The sequence below is a fragment of the Mobula birostris genome, chromosome 12 (genome assembly GCF_030028105.1).
Source record: "Mobula birostris isolate sMobBir1 chromosome 12, sMobBir1.hap1, whole genome shotgun sequence".
Lineage (NCBI taxonomy): Eukaryota > Metazoa > Chordata > Chondrichthyes > Myliobatiformes > Myliobatidae > Mobula > Mobula birostris.
The window spans coordinates 62095734-62122236 of NC_092381.1; the positions used below are offsets into that span (position 1 = coordinate 62095734).

The 26503-nt window shown below is 42.0% G+C and overlaps 1 protein-coding gene across 2 annotated transcripts in view; it reads right to left on the bottom strand.

Annotated features, from left to right (window-relative positions):
* cachd1 (cache domain containing 1) overlaps positions 1 to 26503 on the bottom strand; it is a 193594-nt gene that overhangs the window by 86562 nt on the left and 80529 nt on the right. For both annotated transcript variants that reach the window (XM_072273892.1, XM_072273891.1), the window contains exon 3: positions 12866 to 12928. In XM_072273892.1, coding sequence (XP_072129993.1) covers positions 12866 to 12928 — 63 coding nt within the window. The remainder of the gene's footprint in view (positions 1 to 12865; positions 12929 to 26503) is intronic.

A 26503-nucleotide genomic window follows, 5' to 3' on the forward strand; every position in this document is an offset into this window, starting at 1 on the left:
TGCTAGCTTCACGGCCAGCAGGCTCTGGGATCCGCAGATGTAGGATCTTGCGTTCTTTGCCTAACATGACAAAGTCAAAAAAACGACAATTGCAGGCATGGATCAGATGGAGGATGAAATAACGGGTAGGACCATTATAGACGGCGAAGAAAGTGTCCCAAAGGTGTGGAAGGGTCTGGTAACAACCAGTTTTCCACAATACATTAATACTTAAACAGCTCATTTAGGATCCATCAATTTCAGGAGGCACTTGCAGGTTTTTTTTCCAGTTTCAATTGTGAACGCAGCCAAATAACTTACTGTTTGTACATGCGGAGCAGTATCGTCAAGCACTGGGTCACAGAATATCGGGCATAGTGTATTTACTGAAATGCTATCAGCAGCGAACAGAGTAGCTTCACCCAAACTTCCAAACAGGTGATGGGAAAAACTGCTACCAAGGAGTAGCAGTTTTGCTCACCCCCAAAAGTAACACCATTCCCTTAGAAGCTTAACGACAGATTAATATGATTTGTGTGGTGGCAGCGAAAAGCAATCTCTCACAAGGCAACTTTCAAACGGGCAAAGAAAATCTCATTAATTTGCCACATCAGCAGAATGTATTTCAGTCTTAAAAGCTTCTTCAGTATTCTTTGCAGCATTACTGCAGTTGCAAATTTAGCAAAGGATTTTAACCCAACATACAAGGATGATTTTCTTTCAAAAAGTAACAGTGATTTTTTTTTAAATCTCAAAGCCAGCCAATTCTCCCACATTCTTTAATCTATATGGATCACGCCTTACGTTCCAAGACAGCTTCCCAGACGTTCATGGGACGGCATAAGAAATGAAATTGAAGGTGGATTTACAGTATATATGATCCAGCTTCAACTCTGACCAGCTGCGCTTGCTGCACTCTGAAGCTTGGCTTGGGATTGAACTTGAGAGTAACTTGCTGTCATTGCAAGAAGCCAGGAGGAACACAAATAGCTATTAAGCCACTAGCTCTATTTCATCAAACTACCCCAGTGACTGGAAAACAAATAAAAGTACAGATGTTGGAACCTGAAATAAAAATAGAAATGCTGGAAGAGCTCAGTCAGGCAAGCAGCATCTGTGGAATGAGAAACCAAGTTTTTGATCCATTGATATTTCTTCAAAACGGAGAGAAGAGTAGAGGGTTTGTCCAATTCCACTGAGGGTGGACTGCCATTTTGAATGCACAGCATCAATAATCAAAGCTGTGTATATTCCGCCCCAGGCTTATACTGACCTGGCTCTGAACGAACTGTACGAGACCATCAGCACCCTGGAGACTGCACACCCAGAGGCCAACTTCACTGTCGCCGGAGACTTTAACACACTGTCTAAAGTCTCTGAAGTTTTGTCAACACATCCAGAGGAGCACACAGGGAGATAGTATACTCGACCACTGCTACTCTCCCTTCCGCAACACTTACAAAACGCTCCTTCACCTCCCATTTGCAAAATCCATCACTCCTCTATTTTGCTGCTGCCGATGTACAGGCACAAGCTGAAACAAGAGGTGGCCATAGTTAAAACCGTCCACTGTTGGTCTGATCAATGGGTCTCCATGATACGGAACTGCTTTGATGACGTCAACTGGAATATCTTTCGTGATGAGGATGTCTCCAAGTTCACAGATGGAGTCATGAGTTTCATCTGAAAGTGTATCGAGGATGTTGTCCCCCAGAAACCGGTCAGGGTCTATCCAAACCAGAAACCCTGGATCATCAGTTCCATGCGAGCAGCACTTAGCATGCGAGACAGAGCTTACGTTGCCAGTAATCAGCAGGAGCTCAAGAAATGCAGCTACAATCTGTGCAAAGTCATTAAGGCAGTGAAACAACAATACAGGGACAAGATGCAGACACAATTCTCCACCAACAACACACGCTGCTTATGGCAAGGTCTGTACACCATCGCAGACTTCAAAGCTAAATGCGATGGTGCTCCCAATGTCGCTGCCTTTCTCCCAGATGAGCGCAATCTTTTTTACACTCAGTTCAATGTCACCAACACTGAGCCCCCGAGGAGAGCCGCTGAAGCGACCTGCACCTTGGTCATCTCTGAGGCTGAAGTACACAGGTGTTTCCAACGAGTGGACAGTCGCACGGCTGCGGGACTGGACGACATCTCAGGGCGGGTACTCAGGATGTGGGCAGCACAACTGACAGGTCTGTTTACAGACATTTTTAATCCCTCCTTTTCCCAATATAGAGTGCCCTCCTGCTTCAAAACATCCACCATTGTTCCTGTACCTAAAAAGACCAAGGTAACATGTCTGAACAACTGGCATCCTGTCACACTCACCTCAATAGTAAGCAAATGCTTGGAGAGGCTGGTCAAGGACTACATCTGCGGCATGCTGCCACCCACACTGGACCCCCTACATTTTGCATATCAACATAACAGATCAACAGATGACACAATAGCCACAGCTCTACACACCATCCTTACGCATCTAGAGGAGGAGGATGCTTATTTGAGAATGCTGTTCTTGGACTACAGTTCAGCATCCAACACCATAATTCCCTCCAGGCTTGACAAGAAGCTCAGAGACCTTGGCGTTCACCCTGCCTTGTACAGCTGGACCCTGGACTTCCTGTCCGATCGCCAGCAGGTGGTAAGTGGGCTCCCTCACCTCTGTCCCTCTGACCCCCAACACAGGTGCCCCTCAGGGCTGTGTCCGGTCCCTCCTTTACTCTCTGTATACCCATGACTGTGTTGCCACCCACAGCTCCAATCTGTTAATTAAATTTGCTGGCAACACTACACTGATTGGCCTAATCCCAAATAATAATGAGGCAGCCTACAGAGAAGAAATCATCACCCTGACACAGTGGCGTCAAGAAAACAACCTCTCTCTCAGCACTGCAAAAACAAAGGAGCTGGTTGTGGACTACAGGAGGAATGGAGACAGGCTAACCTCTATTGACATCAATGGATCTGGGGTTGAGAGGGTAAACAGCTTTATGTTCCTCGGCATAAACATCACCAAGGATCTCACGTGGTCTGTACATACCGGCTGTGTGGTGAAAAAGGCACAATAGCGCCTCTTTCACCTCAGATAGTTGAAGAAATTTGGCACGGATCCCCAAATCCTAAGTCTCTACAGGAGCACAAATGAGAGCATCCTGACTGGCTGCATCACTGCCTGGTATGCGAACTGTACTTCCCTCAATCACAGGACTCTGCAGAGAGTGGTGCGAACTGTCCAGCGCATCTGTAGATGTGAACTTCCAACTATTCAGGACATTCACAGAGACAGGTGCGTAAAAAGGGCCCTGCTACCATCTGGGAAGTGGTACCGCAGCATAAAAGCCAGGACCAACAGGCTCTGAGACAGCTTCTTCCACCAGTCATCAGACTGATTGACTCACGCTGATACAACTGTATTTCTGTCCTGTTGTACATACTATTTACCACAAATTACTGTAAATCGCACATCACATGTGAATTACACATGTATGTGATGTAAGAAATAAAGTCAATTCAATTTATACATGATGCAACAAAGATATTCCTTCCATAATATAGGGTTCTTACATTAAGTCATTCAAATCATTGTCAGGTAAAAGGTTCTTCATGCTGTATGTATCTTCACATGAACAGAAGCTTGTACAATTTAGTGTTAAAGCAGGAAGATCACCTAATGAAGGAATTATTATTTTGGCTGGTACTGCAGCACATTCTTGGAGGTCAATCACCTGTTCCTCACTTGCTTTCAAGCATTCTGAACCTACAGTCATGTCACTGGACTCAGATCTCATGTTCCCAGTTCATATTCTCTATTAATAGCAATGCTGTCGCGCAGTTTGCAAACACAAAAATTCAACATCTATTTTTCTCAGATGAGCTGTATAACTCATTAACCTTCACTTATTGAGACTTATTAAGTGGGAAGTGCAGAATTGTCTTGACTATCAGTACCTCTCCAACTCTGAGGAAATTACCGCAATGTTCATGCATCTTTCATTTCCCATCGTTCAATTTTAGTCTGAAGCCTTCCTTCTAATTAAGTCACTAACTATGAGCCTGAGACATTAAAGTGTCGCTTAAATTAAGTATTTGATCTCAGTCAGCTCCTTTAACTTTTAATCCCATACATTATCACAAGTCCCTTTCTCCTTAAAAAAAAGCTAGAGTTCCCTCATCACTTACTTCTAGGGAGGCTTTATTTGTTTTAGCTTACTGCTTTATAGTGAGATGAGGGATAACTGGAAAGAGTAGCCTTTGTTTGCAATATTGAGCTTCTGAGTACCTTATTGATTTTGAGTCTCCTCATTCTTGTTTACAATAATTAGTTCCACCTAAACAGCTCAAGTTATAAGATTATGCATCAGTTTAAAAGAAACTATTCCCCCAAAAGCATCTTCTTCTATAATGGTATAAAATACAAACAAACTTCAAAACCATTAAATATAAAGCAACACACACACAATACTGGAGGAACCATTAAGTCATCTAAAACCATTAAGACAAAATGACATTTAACATACTTAACTAAAGTACAATCAAAGTTAAAGCTATGGTTCAAGATATTCCAGTATGGTTTGCTTCCTATGCTACAAATGATTGGCTTTCAGAATCTTTTTTAATCATTGCTCTTTGCACCTTTCTAACCATAGATGTTAAATTGATTGGCTTGTAGTTATCTGTCTCTTCATTTCCTTCTTGAATAAGGAAGCCTCACTGGCTGTTTTCAATCAATTTGTACCCTCCCAGAATTCAACAAGTTCAACAAAATCTTCAACTGATCTGTCACTAAGTCCACAACCACTACCTTGAAAACTCTTGGCTGCAGTCCATCCGGTCCTGGTGACTTACCACACTTTGTCCCACAGGTTTTTTCTCTAAGACCTAGTCTCTGTGACCCGAGGATTTTAACTAGTTTTTCCATGCTACTTGAAACCAGCCCATCTTTTAACAGTTGGCTATCTGCAGTATCCTCCACAGTGAATTACAATTCAAAACAAAATGCTTTAACATAAACACGAGGAATTCTGCAGATGCTGGAAATTCAAGCAACACACATAAAAGTTGCTGGTGAACGCAGCAGGCCAGGCAGCATCTCTAGGAGGAGGTACAGTCGACGTTTCAGGCCGAGACCCTTCGTCAGGACTAACCGAAGGAAGAGCTAGTAAGAGAGCAACTCAGCAACTTTGATGTTGTTGCTTTAACATAACTTCTGTTTCCTTGTTGTTATTAATGCACTAGCTTCTTTACCTAAAGGTCTCTTACTTACCTTAGCTATACTCTTCCTTTTCATATATTCAGAGAAAACCTTATTTTGATACAAAATTTAGGTAATTCCCTCAAAACCAGCTCTATACTTTCTTATAAGATGTTCCCGAAAAATTCCCATTCCTCTGGTCTATCATTAGCCCTTGAAACTTCCAAATTTAACTTCATCCTTGAGCTGCTTTAAGAGAATTGTTTCCTCTTCTCACATGGACTTCCTTTTTTTTTTAACTGCTATACCATAAGACCGTAAGATCTAGGAGCAGAATTAGGCCATTTGGCCCATTATATCTGCTCTGCCATTTCATCATGGCTGATCCAGTTTTCCTCTCAACCCCAGTCTCCTGCCTTCTCCCCATATCCCTTCATGCCCTGGCCAAACAAGAATCTATCAACTGTTGCCTTACATACACAAGGGGTGATTGATAAGTTTGTGGCCTAAAGTAGAAAGAGTCAATTTTAGAAAACCTAGCACATTTATTTTTCCTACATTTACACACTTAGTCCAGCAGTCATGGCGCATACGGATCCCTTCTTTGTAAAAGTCGGCGTCTTGGACCTCCAGAAGTGGTTCACAGCAGGGGTGATTGATAAGTTTGTAGCCTAAAGTACGTTTGTAGAAGGAGATGAAGAGAAACTTCAAACTTTCTGCATTTTTGCTCAAAGAGTTGAACTGCATGTGCATGTAACGAGAGCTGTATAACTCATCTCCTTCTACCTTAGGCCATGAACTTATCAATCACCCCTGCTGTGGACCACCTGGAGGTCCAAGACGCTCTCGTTACAAGCACATGCAGGTCAACTCTTTGAGTGATAATGCAGGAAGTTTGAAGTTAATAACTCATCTCCTTCTACCATAGGTCACAAACTTATCAATCACCCCTGCATGGACCACTTCTACAAAAAAACAGGATACATATGCTCCACGACCGCTGGACTAAGTGTGTACATTCAGGAGGGGACTATGTTGAAAAATAAATGTGCTAGGTTTTCTAAAATTGACTCCTTCTACCTTAGGCCATGAACTTATCAATCACCCCTCGTACACCAAGAGTTGATCTCCACAGCCATCTGTGGCAAAGAATTCCATAGATTCTCCACTCTCTGGCTAAAGAAATTCCTCATCTCCTTTCCAAAAGGATGCCCCTCTATTCTGAGGCTGCGTCCTCTGGTCCTGGACTCTCGCACCGTAGGAAAGATCCACTCCACATCAACTCTATCGAGGTCTTTCACCACTCGATAGGTTTCAATGAGGTCACCCCTCATTCTTCAGAATTCCAGTGAATACAGACCCAAAGCTATCAAATGCTCTTCATATGAGAAGCCATTCATTCAATCCTGGAATCATTTTCATGAGCATCTTTTGAATCCTCTCCAGTTTCAGCACATCCTTTCTAAGATAAGGGGCCCAAAACTGCTCACAGTACTCCAAGTGAAGCCACACCAGTGCTCTTTAAAGTCTATACATTCTGATGAGCTTTACCAACTAGCACTTTCAGTCCCAGCATTCAATTAAAAAAATTACACTGCAGTGACATGAAAGTCAAAGTAATAGAGGAAAATATAATTCAAAACAGAAATATTAAATCAATCAGAAAACACTTAATAATCATCTCAAAAGCAAAGCAATTTTCTTGAAAGACCCAAACTTTTCAGCAAACTTTTATCAGCAATCAAATTGTAAGCATCTGAACTAGGAAATTCCTGCCAAATCCATAAATTAATTGGCCTTACATCGAGTGGATCATATTTACTGGTGAATCTTAGCCTTCTTGAGTTACAACATGCAATTCTATCCTCACTTATACATGAAAAAAGATACCCTGATTGGGCTCAAGTTCGGAAAAGATTTGGCAGACTTCCACTAACCCCTGGAGCCTGTCCAAATATTGGCATTAGCTCACAGCTCTCTTAATCGAATGAACTGCTTCAATAGCCGAAAAAGGAAAATATTTTAGTGGATATGGAAAGACCAAACATACAGAAATCAGTTTGTGCTCCAAATTCTTAAAAAAATTACATAAAATTTACTGCACATGTGCATGTCCTACATCCCAACTAGTTAAAGCTAACATTAACAGAGTCTACAGAGAGACTTAGATTGTTTAGGGGAATGGGCAAAGAAGTGGCAAATGAAATACAATGTTGGAAAGTGTATGGTCATGCACTTTAGTGGAAGAAATAAATGGGCAGACTATTAATTAGATGGGGAGAGAATTCAAAATGCAGAGATGCAAAGGGACTTGGGAGTCCTTGTGTAAGATACCCTAAAGGTTAACTTCCAAGCTGAGTCAACTGTGAAGAAGGCGAGTGTAATGTTAGCATTTGTTTCTAGAGGTACAGAATATAAGAGCAGGGATGTGAGATTGAGGCTCTATAAGGTACTCGTGAGACCACACTTGGAGCATTGGGTGCAGTTTTGGGCTCCCTATTTTAGAAAGGATATACTGACATTGGAGAGAATTCAAAGAAGATTCACAAGGATAATTCCAGGAATGAAAGGGGAGGAACATCTGGCAGGTCTTGGGCTGTATTCCTTGGAGTTCAGGAGAATGAGGGGGGGAATCTCAAAGAAACATTCCAAATATTACAAAGCCTGAACAGATTAGATATAGCCAAGTTATTTCCCATGGTAGGGGACTCTAGGACAAGAGGGCACAACCTCAGGATCGAAGGACGTCCATTTAGAACTGAGATGTGGAGAAATTACTTTAGTCAGAGGGTGGTAAATCTGTGGAATTTGTTGCCATGAGCAGCTGTGGGGACCAAATCACTGGGTGCATTTAAGGCAGAGATAGATAGGTTCTTGATTAGCCAGGGCATCAAAAGGTATGTGGTGAAGGCAGGGGAGTGGGGATGACTGGAAGAATTGGATCAGCCCATGACTGAATGGCAGAGCAGACTCGATGCTCCGAATGGCCTGCTTTTGCTCCTTTATCTTATGGTTTTATGGTCTAAAACTCCACAGCATCCTCCCTCTGCTTTATACCTAGCTCCATCGGTCATTATTCTAGTCCTTTCCTCTCCTTGTAATCACCTAACACCGTATCAGCAGTGGTTCAGTTAGCAGAATGCTCAGATCAAGTGGTTTGAGCTGAAGTTGCAAATGGGCACTGCACCAGATCTGCTACAGAGATTTCACAGACACTTTTAATGGTGATTAAATTACAAGGTCAGGAGGAAAGATCAAACACAGCAAGATGAGAACAAATCACTCTCTTCTGTGCTTACATTAACACAAGGGTGCATCCACATACATTCTATGATGTCTGTAGTGATTGAGGCTAATAGTAATTGCCCGTCTCTAAGTGAACTTATAAGGTAGCAATGAACTGCTTTCTTGAAATACATCTGCCTACGGGAGCACGACACACCCCAGTGCTGCAAGGGAAAATAAGTATTCTAACGCAAAAACAGTGACGGAATGGTTGCATATCATGGTACTGTCATTCACCTCTTCCCTGTCCCTCTTATGGAAGCTACTGTGAAATTTTGTTGTGCTGGTTCTCACAGATGTGCTGGACCTGGAATGACTGAACGATACAAATGGTGGGTGAGGTGCCAATCAAGTGAGCTGCTTCCAAATTGGTTCTGACCTGCTTAAATGGTGTTGTAGGCATTCTCATTCAAGCTCATGAGTTCACTATATTCCTGTCTTGTGCCTCAGAAGCAATGGGACTCTTTAAAGGAAGTCCAAAGATGATTCATATCTCAGGATGCATGACCTCTGACCTGCACTTGAAGACACAGTACATTTGGGGAATTTTCCATTAAATATCTGGTTAATGGTAAGCCACAAAAATGTCCTGGGGGGACAGTTAGATCCTCTTGATTTAGATTGGACTTCCAGCACTTTTATCAATGTTTCTTGCAACTTATAAGCCCATGCCTGACTGTTGACCCAAGTCTCATTTCCTGAGGTCTCAAACTACTCCATTATCCGAGTAGCAGCGAAGAGTTGCACAATCAATACATTTCCCTTTTCCTGCTTAATAATGATGAAATTAAGTTCATTCATGGAGCAAATGGGTCTTCCCAAGATGCCGTCAAAACAACCTTCTGCAGCAGAGATGGCTATATTAGGTTTCCATTACATGATTGATAGAGGTCAATGCAAACAAAGATTCTAGGCTGAGGTGGTAGAAAGACTGCACATAATCAAGAATATCCTCAAACAACAAAAATAAAATATTCTTTTATTTTAGAGATGGCTCTGGGTCTGTACTCTCTGGAATTCAGAAGGATGAGGGGGGATCTCATTGAAACCTTTCAAATGTTGAAAGCCCTAGACAGAGTAGATGTGGAAAGGATGTTTCCCATAGTGGGAGAGTCTAGGGCAAGAGGGCACAGCCTCAGGATAGCGGGGTGCCCTTTCAAAACAGAGATGCAGAGAAATTTCTTTCGCCAAAGGGTGGCGAATTTGTGGAATCTGTCGTTGGATGTATTTAAGGCAGAGATTGATAGGTTTTTGATTGGACATGGCATCAAAGGTTACGGGGAGAAGGCCTGGAAAAAAAGGATCAGTCATGATTGAATGGCAGAGAAGATTCGATGGGCCAGATGGCCTAATTCTAAATCTTATGGTCTTATTCCAAATGAAGAGCCTTGACCTGAAACATGGACTATCTATTTTCCACAGACACTGCCTGATCCACTGTTCTTCCCGCAGTTAGTTCAGCATCTGCAATCTCGCTTTGCCATGGCAAAAAAAACATTGATTTGACTATCAAATGCTCAGCATGGAAAAGTTGCCTATGTAAAAAGCCACAATTTTTATCTCAATTTTAATCACAGAATCACAAACACTGCTAAAGCTAACAAGCAAAACAATACTTTCATCAATGTAAATATTTCAACCCTTCCTTTTCTCTCTTTCTTTAAGAAAGTGACAATGCTTGACTAGATTCCAGTAGTCCAATGGTTATTCTTCATCAAATGGTCTGGAGGGACATTGTGACCAAGGACTGTTCGATTGTGACAAAACATCCTTGCATATGTAAACTAGATGGTGATGATAAACCTAACTGATCTTTACTCTGACTGCTTAAATTGACAACACTGGAACCAATTCAAAACTCTTCCACATGGGTGAGATTAGATAGCCCGGTAAAAACTCCCAAATTAAAATCCTTATCTATGTGGTTCAAATTTTATACAGAGTATTGTGAGTAGCAGAGAGGAGCAGCTTGGCAGCCGAGCAGTGCAGATGGTAGTGTTGTTACCTCACAGCTCCAGTGGGGTCTGTGTGGAGTCTGCACTTTCTCCCAATAACTGTGTTCAATTCCTTCCACATTCCAATTATGTGAGAGATTCGAGGTTAATTGGTCACTGCAAGTTGCCCACAGTACTTGGTAGGTAGAAAAATATGGAAAGAGTTGATGGGAATGCGGAGAAGGAATAAAATGGCTTTAGTGCAAGATTGATTAGCATAAATAAGTGCTGGATGGTCAGCCCGGATTCAGTGAGCTGAAGGGTGCGCTTGCATGCTGTATGACTCCATGTCCTAAAGCAAACACGAAACATTGTTGCCGGAAAATATACTTCAAATAAATGGAAATCAAAACTCTGAACTACCTTTACCTAATAACACTGGCTTGAAAAAGTGAAACAAAACTATGAGGTGTCACCTTGGCTCCAACCACAGTATCTCCACAATAACAAACTGCTCTCCTTCACAAACTCCACAGGTGCCTAAACAAACGTTTAGCACTTGCCCAGAATTACAAGGAAAAGCACACCTCCTGACCACTGAGGTCAGATAGGTCAAGCTCAGAACCCAACATGGCATCTACCCTACTTGACTCTCAGCTTTACCATTCTACAGCATCAAACAGACAGCAACTCAAAGACAGACCTGTGATCAGCTCATCTTTAATTGTAGGCAATCTCTCTAGGTGTTCAAATGTCACAAAATTTTAAAAGTATTAATGCAAATATTTATGATCGTTCATCATTTCTCTTGTCAAAATGCCTTATTGGTTTAATTGCTTCTTACAAAATTTCCCCTTTCTAAAAGTGTACCTGTGGCATTCTGGGCCTTTAGTCATTGTTTATTTGTAAATACACTCACCAAGCGTCAGTCAGCTAGGGATTATGGAGGCTGCAAGAAGTGAACAATGCTGCCAAAACCAATTCTGCTCTTGCTCGACATCCACATCCTATTCTACAAATTGCATTGTAATTAGGAGAAATAATCTTCATTTATATTTCTCATCCTGAAGCTGGGACTGTTTTATTGACATAAACACGAGGAAATCTGCTGATGCTGGAAATTCAAGCAACACACATAAAAATTGCTGGTGAAAGCAGCAGGCCAGACAGCAACTATAGAAAGAGGTACAGACTATGTTTTGGGCCAAGACCCTTCGTCAGGACTAACTGAAAGAAGAGATAGTAAGAGGTTTGAAAGTAGGAGGGGGAGGGGGAGATCCAAGATGATAGGAGAAGACAGGAGGGGGAAAGGGATAGAGCCAAGAGCTGGAAAGTTGATTTGGCGAAAGGGATATGAGAGAATCATGGGACGGGAGGCCTAGGGAGAAGGGGGGGGGGGGGGAGCCCAGAGGATGGGCAAGGAGTATAGTGAGATGGACAGAGGGAGAAAAAGGAGAGAGATATAAATAAATAAATAAATAACGGATGGGGTACGAAGGGGAGGTGGGGCATTAACGGAAGTTAGAGAAGTCAATGTTCATGCCATCAGGTTGGAGGTTTTTTAATTAATTTTTTTTTCTCTCTCTCTCTCCCCCCCCCCTTTTTCTCCCTCTGTCCCTCTCACTATACTCCTTGCCCATCCTCTGGGCTTCCCCCCTCCCCCTTTCTTTCTCCCTCAGCCTCCCGTCCCATGATCCTTTCACATCTCTTTTGCTAATCAACTTTCCAGCTATCAGCTCCATCCCTCCCCTTCCTGTCTTCTCCTATCATTTCAGATCTCCCCCTCCCCCCCCCCACTTTCAAATCTCTTACTATCTCTTTTTTCAGTTAGTCCTGACGAAGGGTCTCGGCCTGAAACGTCGACTGTACCTCTTCCCAGAGATGCTGCCTGGCCTGCTGCGTTCACCAGCAATTTTTGTGTGTGTTACTGTTTTATTTACCTCACTTTCCAAGAAGTCCTCAATTCACATAAACCCAACATGAAGCAGGATTGAAATGTGGACGTTCCCAGATAAATTTTATTGCCACTTTGGATAGTATGTCTAGTCGTAGTTATGGTGTGAGTGTGAGTGTGTGTGTGTGTGGGGGGTGGGGGGGTACAGACACCTTCAAAAAGTTTACTTCCTTCAATCAAGGTAAGAAAAAGCAACAGAGTGGTGAAACCACAATTAAAATTCTACAATCGCATCAAGATGTATGCAGGGACAAATTTATCACAAACAAGGAATCATACATTCAGGGTTTCCAACTTGATGGTAACAAGCTGCACAAGCTAAATATTACTTTGGTCCAAAGAATCTGGCAGGCAGCTGTGAAACTCATGAAGCTAGGGGGCCCCTAAGAGATTTGGTAGGGTGAATGCAAATCGAACTGCCAAAACAATTCAAACTGTATAGGCTGCAGTATTCTGCAAGCAAATACCCGACAAAAGACTTGTTATGAAGAGAAAAGCAGAAACAATTTTACCTACCTGCTGCACTTCTGTTTCCCCATTGGAGATTTTCTCTACGTAAACAAATGAATTATAGATCGCCTGAAAATTAAAAAGAAGAGGTGAGATAAAACACATGGTTACACAAAAAAAATGGCGAGTTCTATTACTTTTACAACCACATTCTCTAAACTACAGCCCTGAAAGCTCCAGGTAATTGCAATCCTTTCCAAATTCTATGGGCTGAAATTTTACAAGAATCACAGCCCAGCTGATGTTCAAGGGAGTAGCATTATAGCTAAAATGTCAGGTCTCTGTAGATCACAATGAGCTGACTTTACAGTCACCACAGACTCCATAGTACAAACTCTCCACACTTTTCTATTTACACTTGGTAATGTAAGTATATTTAAAACTTTTGGCAGATTTATTTTTCAAAACATTGACCCAAGCTCTCCCCAGCTTTGTCACAAGTTTTTTTTAAATTAAGACAAAATATTTAAGCTGTGGCTTGTAAATGATGCACCTTTACCTCAAGCAAGCTCAATATACCACATTTACTTGTCACCACATCCCAAATCCCAAAATCTCCACCCACCTCAAGCCTTACATTTGAGACTCCCACATTCTGCAATCATATGGAGAGCCCAGATTTCCTGAAAGGTGCTCAAATGGTGCTTTAACCAATCAAAGCTTGCCACTGGACTCCTTGTGGAGCCTGGAAGCACAGCACACATGCCATGCATTTCCCTAGCATCTATGTTAGGGAAGCTACATTCTGAACCACATCAACAGAATTGTGTGTAATTGAGAATGGCGGCAAGGGGCCTTGGTAACTAACAGGTAGCTCATGAAGTTCAAAGTAAAGTACATATGTCACCATATACAACCCTGAGAATTTTTTTTCTCTCTAAATTCAAGAACCACAATTGAAAGACCATACCCAACAGGGCAGACAAACAACCAAAGTGCAAAATACAACAAACTGTTCAAATACAAAAGAGAGAAAAAAAAGCAATAAATATCGAGAAAACGAGAAGAGTCCTTGAAAGCGAGTCCAGAGATTATGGGAACAGTTCAGTGATGGAGCAAGTGAAGGCGTGTGAAGTTATCCCCACTGGTTCAAGAGCCTGAATGAGAGTCCTACGGTTCCTGTACCTTCTTCCTGATGGTAGCAGTGAGAACAGAGCATGACCTGGGTGACAGGGGTCCCCGATGATGCATGCTGCTTTCGTACGACACCACTCCGTGTAGATGTTCTCAATAGTGGAAAGAGATTGACCCATAATGGACTGGGCTATATCTGATACTTTTTGTTGGATTTTCCATTCAACGGCATTAGTGTTTCCGTACCAGGCTGTAATACAACCAGTCAATATATTCTTCACCACCCATCAATAGAAGTTTGTCAAAGTATTTGATGTCATGCCAAATCTTCGCAAACTTATAATTCTAGTTATTGTGAATGTGTTAAGTATTTTTTTAAATTTAAAAATTGAGCAGGGAGGTCATGCTGCAACCATACAGGGTACTGGTGAGGCTGCACCTGGAGTACTGTGTGCAGTTCTGGTTTCCATACTTGAGGAAGGATATACTGGCTTTGGAAGCAGTGCAGAGGAGGTTCACCAGGTTGATTCCAGGGATGAAGGGGTTAACCTATGAGGAGAGATTGAGTCGCCTGGAACTATACTCTCTGGAATTCAGAAGAATGAAAGGGGATCTTATAGAAATATACAACATTTTGAAAGGGGTAGATAAGATAGAAGTAGTAAAGTTGTTTCTATTGGTTGACAAGACTAGAACTAGGGGACATTGCCTCAAGATTCAGGGGAGAAGATTTAGGACAGAGATGAGGAGAAACTGTTTTTCCCAGAGAGTGGTGAATCTGTGGAATTCTCTGCCCAGGGAAACAGTTGCGGCTTCTTCACTAAACATATTTAAGATACAGTTAGATAGATTTTTACATAGTAAGGGAATGAAGGGTTATGGGGAAAAGGCAGGTTGATGGAGCTGAGTTTACAGACAGATCAGCCATAATCTTATTGAATGGCGGGGCAGGCTCGATGGGCCGGATGGCCAATTCCTGCTCCTATTTCTTATGTTCTTATTATGTAAAAGTCTAATTTTTATTAATGTTTGATGAGTGAATATTTCTGAACAGAGTTATTTAATAGCATGATGTCAGTTTCTTCTCTCCGTTCCCTCACACTCCAGCAATCATGGGCAAAGTTTGTTCTGGCTCCACAATGGGATCACATTTAGCCCCAAAACAGCATCCAACATGAAGGATTCAGTACAGCTTCTCGAATAATGCCACTGTCTGGAGCTGTGCCTCGTGTAAACGTGGACTTAGAAAGTTAGGTGAACTGTTCCCTGTTGCTAGCAAAATGTGGACCACCATATCACAATCCTTGCTCTGTTTTCAACGTACATTTAGCTCCAAAATCACCTTCCAATTGGATAAATGCTGATAAAGTGTTCCTCAATTCAGCTTTTCACATAGTTTTAAATAAACCTAGCCAAATGTTGCTGTTTCTTCCAATTATTTTTCCAAATTCGTAAAAATTAATGAGCTGCAGTTAAAATGTTGTGTCCAGTTTTATTATCAGGTTGAGGTATATCATGAGGAGACTAGAATTCCTCGAGCTCCTGACTATACAGTAGGAAAACCTAGAAGCAAATCTAAGAGGTGCTCCAAATCATGGGATACTGAAAGCCCCGTCAGAAGTACTATGGAACTACTGTGCCTTTAATACAACTGCGTAGCAACAATAAAGAAATTTACTTCATGGATGAAGCTACATGTGACCCTCTGAAGATGCTGTGATTATAGAAATTCACTGCTCCACTATGGCAGGATTGGACACTGCTACAGTGTTGTGAGGAAGGACAGAGGCCTGGGAAAACAGGAACAGTAAGAGGCCTGAATTCTCACCTCTAGTTCTTTAAAGTTCCCCTGCACAAAGGTACAAGTTCTCCTTAATGGACCATTTTTAGTTGCATTACAGCACTCATGGGAGACGGTGTATGCTTTGAAAGAAACCATAATAGCAAAAGAAAGGCTGAGCGAGTGCCACAATGAATGAATAGGCAGTCAGAACGAGGGGAAGCTCAAGTGGTTAGTTTCCAAGCACTTATCCAAAGCAACACACACAAAATGCTGCAGGAACTCAGCAGGAAGGAAGCATCAGTGGAAAAGAGTACAGGTGACGTTTCCAGCGTTCATCAGGACTGGATCAATGAGGAGTCGGAGTAAGACAGGTGGGGGGGGGGGGGGGTAGAGGAAGAGCCACAAGGTGACGGGTGAAACCCCTACTCTAACCTGGTATCTCTCTCACCAATCAACTTCCAGCACTTTACTTCACCCCTTCCCCACTCTCAGTTTCACCTTTCACCTTGTGGTTCTTCCTCCCCTTCCCCACTTTCATACTCTGACTCATCTTTTTTTTCCAAACCTGATGAAAGGTCTTGGTCCGAAACGTCGACTGTACTCTTTTCCGGAGATGCTGCCTGGCCTGCTGAGTTCCTTCAGCATTTTGTGTGTGTTGTTTGGATTTCCAGCATCTGCAGATTTTCTCTTGTTTGTAACTGGACTTATCCAAATGCCGGCCCATTTCATCCATTGGACAGAGAAGGGTAAAAACATCAGCAAATAGACATTAGCTGCCCTCAAAGGAGTAAACGGTAATTTTAAACTAATCATAGGGCCAAAGGATGGATGCGGCGATCAGTAAGTAGGGCTCCAGAATTAGAATAGCTACAATTTCACTTAGCAAATGCGAGGATAGAGTAACCTTAAGTGGAAAAAATGATCAAGAAAATGGAAATTAATATGGGGAGAATCCAGCAGCTGAGACAGCAAGAGGCAACGGTCCATGATATAGTTAAGGTGCAAAATAAATGAAACGGTTGTTAAAAATGACTGACAATGCACTTGGAGTTGCTGCTCTGGAAGGGGAGAGCTGGTGAAGGGAATGGATATGAATAGAGTGCTAGTGACTAATAACTGTTTAAAACTACACAAAGGCATCTCACCAATTTTTTAGGAATTTAAAAATCAACAGTTCCATTTTTTTTCTCATATTTGTAACAAGCCCTATGATCAATTGTTAATTTCAGCTTCCAAGAATCACTGAACCACCTGGAGGCACTTGATAAGAAATTTGGCATCGTCTTCAAAGCAAGCAAAATCATACAGGAACATGAAACAACGCACACACACAAAATGCAAGAGGAACTCAGCAGGTCAGGCAGCATCCATGGAAATGAATAAGCAGATACTTCAGGCTGGACCCTTCTTCAGGACTGAAAAGGAAGGGGGAAAACACCAGAATAAAAAGGTGGGGGGAGGGCATAGAGGATAGCTGGAAGGTGATAGGTGAAGCCAAGTGGGTGCGAAAGGTCAAGGGTTGAAAGGTAAAGGAAAGAAGGGAATCCGATAGGAAGGGAGAGCAGACCATAAGATAAAGGGAAGAAGGAGGGGACACAGTGCGAAATGATAAGCAGGTGACAAGAGGTAAAAGGCCAGAGTGGGGAATGGAAGAAGAGGGGAGGGGGAGGAGGAGTTGGAGGGTATTTTGTTAACTGTAAGAAGAAATCAATATTCATGCCACCAGGTTGGAAGCTACCCAGACAGAATACAAGGTATTACTTCCCCACCTGTGAAGGTGGCCTCATCTTGGCACACGAGGAGGCCACGGACCGACTTGTTGGAGCAGGATTGGGAATTAAAATGACCACCAGGAAGTTCTGTTTTTGGCTGATGGAGCGGAGGTGCTTGACAAGGTGCTTCCCCAATTTACGACAGGTCTCACTAATGTACAGCAGGTCGCATCAGGAGCAGCATACACAACAGGCGACCCCAGCAGACTTGCATGTGAATTGTTGCCTCATCTGGAGGAATTGTTTGGGGCCCTGAATGGAGGTGAGGGAGGATGTAAGTGGGCAGGTGTAACACTTAAGACTGCTTCCAGGATACGTGCCAGGAGGGAGATTAGTGGAGAGGAAGAAATGGACAAGGGAATCATGGAAAGAGTGATTCCTGTGGAAAGTGGAGGGAGAGGGGGAGGTAAAGATATGTTTGTTGTCAGATCCCTTTGGAGATGGCGGAAGTTGCAGAGGATGATGTGTTTAATGCAGAAGCTCATAGGGCAGTAGGTAAGGACAAGAGGAACTCTATCACTGATAAAGTGGCAGGAAGATGGGGTGAGTGCAGATGTTCGGGAAATGGAGTAGATGCGGGTGAGGACAGCATCAATAGTGGAATAGAAAATCCCATTCTTTGAAGAAGGAAGACAGTTCTGATGTCCTGGAAAGGAAGGACACATCCTGAGAACAGATGTGGCAGAGATGAAGGAACTGAAAACAGGAAATACCATTTTTACAGGAGTTTCTCCCAGAAACTTGCTCTCACCATACATATAGAAATATTAGATGTTGAAGAATGAAATACTGAGAAATGTTTTCTACATATAGTTTTGGATAGGCTCATATTCTTTCATGTCCCAGTGTCCCATTTATAATTCACTGCTGTCAGTGGTAGAGATGCAATAAACTACAATGAACTGGGACGCTGATCACAAAACATGTTTCCAGAGGCGAAACGAACTTGCCTAAGCTTGCAAGAGATACAATGTGACAACTCTTCACTGACAAGCTTGAAACTTGCTGTTTTAAGCATTTGTCCAAGAATAACTTCCAGCATCATCACCACCCCCCCCCCACACACACTACCCATATCACCTGGAAGTCTAAACTGCTTTCATTCCAAGTTGCAGCATCTGGACAAAGGGCCTTCAACCTGAATCCTAGACTTTTGTTTCTCTTCCCTCAGATGCAGCTTCATCTGCTGCACCCACCAGGTGAGTAGAGGAGCAGCTAATCACATGATGGGACATAAACGAGACAAACTGCAGTAGTAACTGGAGCAACAAGGGAGGCAAATGACACTGTAGGCTTAACATGGATCAAGAAAAGAGTGCAAAGTAGCCATTAGTATTAGAGTTTGTGCCTGAAAGGTAACATCCTAACACTCAGAAATCCAAGTAAAGAGAAACATTATAGGTAACGAGGGACTACCTGCGGGCCTTTTCCATAGAATCTGCATACGAATACCTACTTCTCGCTTCTCTGTGAGATGCAAATACCACATTTTAAGATTAATATATTATAGGTTGAGTACCCCTTATCCGGAGATCCAAAATCTGAAAAACTCCATTATCTGAAATTTTTTTGAGCACTGACATGGTGTCACAAATGGAAAATTTCACAAGGTGCTGGGAAGGTTCCCAGGTGATGTGTGCAAGGTCTCTGCCCACCACAGGCAGTTCTGAGAAGTGACCTCACATATGTAATGAACAGAAGTTAATGAAAAGTAGAAAAAACACTGCATAAAGCAAAAACAGAAGATCCTGATTGTGTATTGAAAGAGTGGATTCATCAGCAGAGTGAACATTTGTCACTTAGCCATATGCTGATCATGAAACAAGCAAAGGCCAATTACAACAAACTAAAAATTTTAAAGATTTTAAAGTACATTTAACATCAAAGAATGTATAAATCGTCCAACCTTGAGACTTGTTTGCTCACAGGCAGCCAAGGTAATTGTGAATACTCAGGAGGCTAGTTGCAGGAATTTGAGAAAAGGCATGTCATTAAATATAAGTATCTGCTGATCGTGAAGCAGCAGAGAAATCCATTGATGAGTTTGCCAATAGAGTTGCTGATGAAAATCTAACACAAAACCTAAAACAAAAGATAAAATACAAATACAGTGCACTGTAAACTTTAAATGAAAACACGGCATCGTAGGTGGAGACTGAAAGCCTGCCGTTGTTTGTTGTTGCTCAACAGCTGATTCAGGTATTCTCCCAATGCTGCTGTGTTGCTTTTGTTATGAGGTGTAATCATTTTTACTGTTAAGTACATTTGTGTGATGAACAAGTGTAGAACACCAGCAGCACATAAACTCAGAGTTGGAAATTATACTGATCATTATGTATTCCAATATCAGGAAAAAAAAATCCAAAATTCAGTTAGAGGCTTGTGGATAATTAAGCAAAGCTGCACACACAAGATTGTCACAGTTTTTTGCATGCAACTGATATATTGCAACAAATTTATTCATTGCATCTTGAGAATAGTCCTGGAGAGATTTACCAGAACTGTCTCTAGGATGAGGGATTTTAGCTACAAGGTGCTTTGCAAGATCATTAAAGGTTTAGATAGAGTAAAGAATCTTCATCCAGGAGCAGATCGTTTAAAGACCAGATGACAGAAATCTAAATCGAAGGGTAAAAAATCCACAGGATATGAGAAAAAGGTTTTTTAAAAATATATAAACCAGAGAGTGGTGATGATCTGGGTCTCAATGCTTGCAAAAGCAAGAGAAACATTTTTTTAAAAATTATGGCTTTCAAAAGGCAACCACACAGGCACTTGGTGGGGGGGGGGGGAGTTAAGGGACTGTGGGAAAAGGGCAAAAGCATGGAAATAAACATCTTTCTCTACACAAAACTGGCATGAACTCACTGAGATGAACTTTCACTAAATAGTGAACAGGGATCTCCTGAGCATGAGGAGCTGAACAAAGAGAGCACTGGCCAGATAACAGTATAAATACAGTATGTATATAGTTGGCGATCATGAAAGTTGATAAATCTCAACTGACTTGAGAATGGTTTACTTATTCCCGAATTTACATATTCCTGTGCCTCGGCCCCAGATTTTTCACCATCTAGATCAACAATATGGCCAAGAGAGCCATATATCACATTTCCAAGTTTTCTAACGACACTAAACTACGTCTGTGGCCACTTCTGCGACTAATAAAGTAGCCAATGAGTGTATGATCATGGTCTCCTGCTGCTGTAGCCCGTCCACTTCAAGGTTTGATGTCTTGGGCAGTCAGAGATGCTTTTCTGCATACCACTGTTTCTAATACATGGTTATCTGATGTACTGTCACCTTCCCGTCAGCTTGAACTAGTCTGACCATTCTCCTCTAACCTCTCTTGCTAACAAGGTGTTTTTTCCCCAACAGTACTGTTGGTCACTGAGTGATTTATTGTTTTTTTGCACCATTCTCTGTAAAGTCTAGAGACTGTTGTGCGTGAAAATCTCAGGAGATCAGCAGTTTCTGAGCTACTCAAACCACCCTGTCTGGCACCAACAATCATTCCATGGTCAAAGTCACTTAGATCATATTTCTTCCCCATTCTGTTGTTTAGTCCGAAGACCTGAACCTCTTGAACATATCTGCACACTTTTATGCATTGAGTTGCCACCACAGGATTGGCTGAACAGATATTTGCATTTACAAACAGATGTACAGGTGTACTTAATAAAACGGTCACTGAGTATAGGTGTAACTACGAGTACAGAAAATTGTGAGTGCTTGCATACAAGCCCCTAAAGACAAACACACACTGTAGATACAGTATGTGATTGAGAGCAAATACAATGTTATCCTTTATTATGAGGATATTTGAATGCAGGAGAAGGAAAGTCTTCCTGCAATTGTACTGGAACATTGACTACTATTTGTAATTTTAGTCTCCACACAAGAAAGGATATATTAACCAAAGATTGTTATAGCTGGGGATGGTAATGGGAACAAACTCTCACTACCTATTAAATGCTCCCAATGGTGTGTGCCTCAAATAGCCTCTGACAACCAAATCCAGTTCCTGGAATTCATATGTGGCTTAGCTACTAAGCATGACAGAACTGTTTCTACTGACAGGAGAAGGGGCAAAGGTGGGTTACTGGTGCCTTAGAGCCAGTCACTACAGGCAGATGGGGCTTATTAGTCATGGTTGACAGCTCATCTAGGAGAAGCCGTCGTCGTCGTGGCTATCCCTTGAGGTCGAGGATGATGGTGTTCGTTCCGACACAGAGCGAAGACGCCTGTGCGTGTATTTGTTTAACGTGTACTTGATGCCGCACTACAAGAAGCACACAATACTTCACAAATCAACCAACTGATTCCAATGGCATGGAAACCATGACGACTGGAGCTAGGAGAAGCAAAGCTCTGATCTCAAACATCCACTGCCTTGCAGCTACACCCACTCATGGGGAAGGCTCAGGAATACACCCTGAGGGAAAAATCCAGAGCTGGAGTCGCTAAGGCAGTCCTACACTGAGGTCAATGTTGACTGGCAACTCCTGTGACGTTGCTGGTACCAAACTGTATCAGTCTCTGCTGTTCCTTGGGGTCATAAGATGCGTGGAGAGGGGGAGCTTGCTAAATTGGCAACAGCTTGCTCTCCATATCATACTGCCCGGGCTCGTGTATCTAGACAGTTAGAACACAATATCCATGGTTAACTCTGACCGACGGAGGCCCTCACAATGCAGAATTATTCACTAGACTTGGTTGAAGGAATGGTCAGTATGCTATACAAGGAGAGAATGAGTAGATTATGTCTACACACTTAAGAGTTGAGAAAAATGATATAAAACCGCATTAAAACTTTTAAAAATTGTTAAAGGGCATTTGCAGGCTAGACACAAGGAGAATATATCTCCAGGCTAGGTGTTCCTAAACCACGGGTTGTATGCTCAGAATAAAGGCTGGGCTGTTTACGACTGTTACTAAGAAAAGTCTCTAAACTCAGAAAGTGATCAGCTTCTGGAAGTGTCTACCCCAACACTGCTGTGGAGGCTCAGTCTCTGTGTTCATTCAGCAAACAGGCCAATAGGGTTCTGGATACTACGGAAAAGCAGGAATATGGGGATAGTGATAGAAGATGGAGCAGAGGTAGTAAAGGGTAGGCTCAAAGAGCCAGAAGATGCTCCAATATCTAGTGTTCTACACCATAACAACGTTGGTATGAAAAAAATAGTTTGGGTATAGTTGTTTTTCTGTAGAATAGCTGGGAGTAGAGAGATGGCATTAAACCAAGGAGCTACAGTGCCACAGATGTCAAGTGAAATAATTATTATACAACGCAAACACGAGGAAATCTGCAGATGCTGGAAATTCAAGCAACACACACAAAATGCTGGTGGAACGCAGCAGGCCAGACAGCATCCATAAGAAGAAGCACAGTCAACATTTTGGGCTGAGACCCTTTGTCAGGACTAACTGAAAGAACAGATAGTAAGAGATTTGAAAGTGGGAGGGGGAGATCCGAAATGATAGGAGAAGCCAGGAGGGGGAGGGATGACGCTAAGAGCGGGAAAGTTGATTGGCAAAAGGGATACAAGGCTGGAGAACGGAGAGGATCATGGGATGGGAAACCTAGGGAGAAAGAAAGGGGGAGGGGAGCTCCAGAGGAAGATGGAGAGCAGGCAAGGAGTTATTGTAAGAGGGACAGAGAGAGGATAAATAAATAAATAAGGGATGGGGTAAGAACGGGAGGAGGGGCATTAATGGAAGTTAGAGAAGTTAATGTTCATACCATCGGGTTGGAGGCTACCCAGATGGAATATAAGGTGTTGTTCCTCCAACCTGAGTGTGGCTTCATCTTGACAGTAGAGCAGACCGTGGATAGACATTATCAGAATGGGAATGGGATGTGGAATTAAAATGTGTGGCCACTGGGAGATCCTGCTTTCTCTAGCAGACAGAGCATAGGTGTTCAGTGAAACGATCTCCCAGTCTGCGCCGGGTCTCGCCAATATATAGAAGGCCACATCGGGAGCACCGGACGCAGTATATCACCCCAGCCGACTCACAGGTGAAGTGTCGCCTCACCTGGAAGGACTGTCTGAGGCCCTGAATGGTGGTGAGGGAGGAAGTGTAAGGGCATGTGTAGCACTTGTTCTGCTTACAAGGATAAGTGCCAGGAGGGAGATCTCTTACTATCTCTTCTTTCAGTTAGTCCTGACGAAGGGTGTCGGCCCAAAACGTCGACTGTGCTTCTTCCTATGGATGTTGTCTGGCCTGCTGCGTTCCACCAGCATTTTGTGTGTATTAATTATTCTACAAGGCAATTACCTAAATAGTTGTATTACAAATACAGTCAATTCTGGTTAATTGGGCTATCAATTAACTGGAACAGTCATTGAGTTGGGACAACTCTTAAAGAAATAGACTAATCGAGAAAATATTGGGGATTCCTTTCAATTGTTTAGGATGCTATGCCGCTTAATTGGGACATAGTTCTGTTGCCAGACAATTTCTAATTAATGTCAGTCATGGGCACTTATGTGGCTATTTGACTATACAATGTGCTTAGAGTGAACTGTTTTTAAAATAGAGTAAATTATTGTGTTTGTGTTCAAAAAGCAGTGATTTTTGTCACTGATAGTTAGCAAGAAATAATCAGCAAGACAACTCAGAACTGGTTTGCTCATTGTGGTTTCAAGCATTCAGGCATGGAGATGTCAGAAACAGCTTTTTGACATTTTGGAGTGAACAGTTTTTAAACAGCATCAGTTGTATGTGTTTGTGCTCTGTTATCCATTTGGGCTGGCAGATGACAATTCAAAAAGCAGTGATTTTTGATTATTTTGGGTTTTTAAGTTTGACTTTATGCAGGAAGGCAATGAGGCAGTCCACTCATGATGCTGTCTGAACTGAGTTTGTTCATTTACAATCAAAAGATTGCAGGCCTGAACTATTACCTCAATAACTATTAGGAACTGGTGAACGCAGCAGGCCAGGCAGCATCTCTAGGAAGAGGTACAGTCAATGTTTCGGGCCCAGACCTTTGGTCAGGATCTCAGCCCAAAACGTCGACTGTACCTCTTCCTGGAGATGCTGCCTGGCCTGCTGCATTCACCAGCAACTTTGATGTGTGTTGCTTGAATTTCCAGCATCTGCAGAATTCCTCGTGTTTGCACTATTAGGAACTAACAGTTTTATTATACTGTAGTAGTATCGGTAGTGTTCCATTCTTTCGGTATTTCTTTTAAATAGTTTTTTTAAACACACTTTTATATTTTTTAACTATTTCCATGAAATTTCAACTCATTGGACCAGCCACTTAATTGGGGCAAATTGGTCCTGATGTGTCCCAATTATCCAGAATACACTATATTCCTAGGAATTTAGATTGGTTCCAGGAAATGTGCTGAAATAATCATCACATGAAGAACCAAGGATTTCACCCTGCCCTTCCCCAATTCCATCCCTCATCAAGAAAACAGTTCTCAAGGTCATGATATTGTTGTATCGTCAGATGTAACAACCGATTGTTGACCAAATAATGCTGCAGCTTGCTTTGATGAAATTACTTTAGTTCAAAAAAAAAACTAAAACACACAACACTTGCTTTTGTGGCCAAATGCTTCACAGCAAAATAGATGTTTGCAAATTCAGCACAGGATGTCTGCTGTTCTATATCCTTAAATAAATAAAACATACTTCCTAGTGACAAAACGGTTTCAATAGATGCTTATTATAAATTCCCATCCCCACACTTATAACATAAACTTAATTTGTTGTTGTGTTCACAGCTTCTTAGCAGTAAAGGGACTGTAACTCCCAAAGGTTTGCATCTTCTACTTCCTCGGCTGGCACTCTTGTCCAAATAGCCCCAATCTCTAATACCACCTTATCTCAGTTTCCAGCATCCAGTGCTTCAGGACCTTATAAGCTGGTTACTTCCAACATTCTGAGCTTTGCTGTTCCTCCTTCTACCAGTGACTGAAAGGATACAAATAAACTGGCAGCAGTAGGGTCCTTAGGGCTTGCGATACAGGAGGCCCCTCAGCAAGTCCATAGTCAATGTGCTAAGAACATAAGGAAAAGCTAATCTTCTGGAATGGGCATAACTTGAGGCAACCCCAGAGGACAGCAAACGCCTGACCACGCACATATCCACATATTTAGATTAACTAGACCAGAGACTCCCAATTTCTTCTGCTGAGCCCCACTTTGGGAAGCTTCACTTTTATGCTCCTAACACTAACCTCAGATTCCTCCAAGTCCCCAAAAAGAATTTTTGGACTTAAGTACTGAAAATAATTCACTCTCACGAACTTTTAAAAATTCAACCTTCATATTGCAGAGAAATCAAAATTACCACCCAAATCAACCTCCACCATCATCATGCGTAGAAACTATGAGCATAGCTCAGTCAACCAGCACACAAACAGTCTCTATGCCCCATATCACTTTTCACCTTTAGTGTTCACTGAAAACCCAAAAATCACAATCTTCTTCCTGTCCATCCCCACTAGCTAAAGATCATATAAACATCTCCTTCCCAACCTTCTGAAAACATATTTGGCCAATATTCCCTGCAGAACTTCCTAACTGAGCCACTTGAACAACTACAGTATTCCAAGACTGACATCTGAGCATTATAAAGTGTTAAATACACACACATACACAAACCATAAATGCGTGGGTAGAGTGTTAAAATAAACACAGGTGAATTAGACATGATATATAGTTTGTTAAATAAATAGTGCATATGTAATATATACTGTATAAAATGCTGTATTACATATATTTAAAACCACATATATATACACATAATAACCTTAGCATACACAAATGAATATATATATTTAGAGGCATGCAAACATACATAAAGATATGCATGCACTTGTAATTTACTCTGTTTAGAATAATTAAGCAAATGTATACTGTGGAGACATGTGGTTGGATGAAGAAGGGGGAAAAAAATCATGGATTGGTAGCTGGCTTGGAGAAAACTATGAGAAAAATTCATTTCTTACGCAAGAATTCTGTAATGTTGTAAAAACAGTTACATCATGG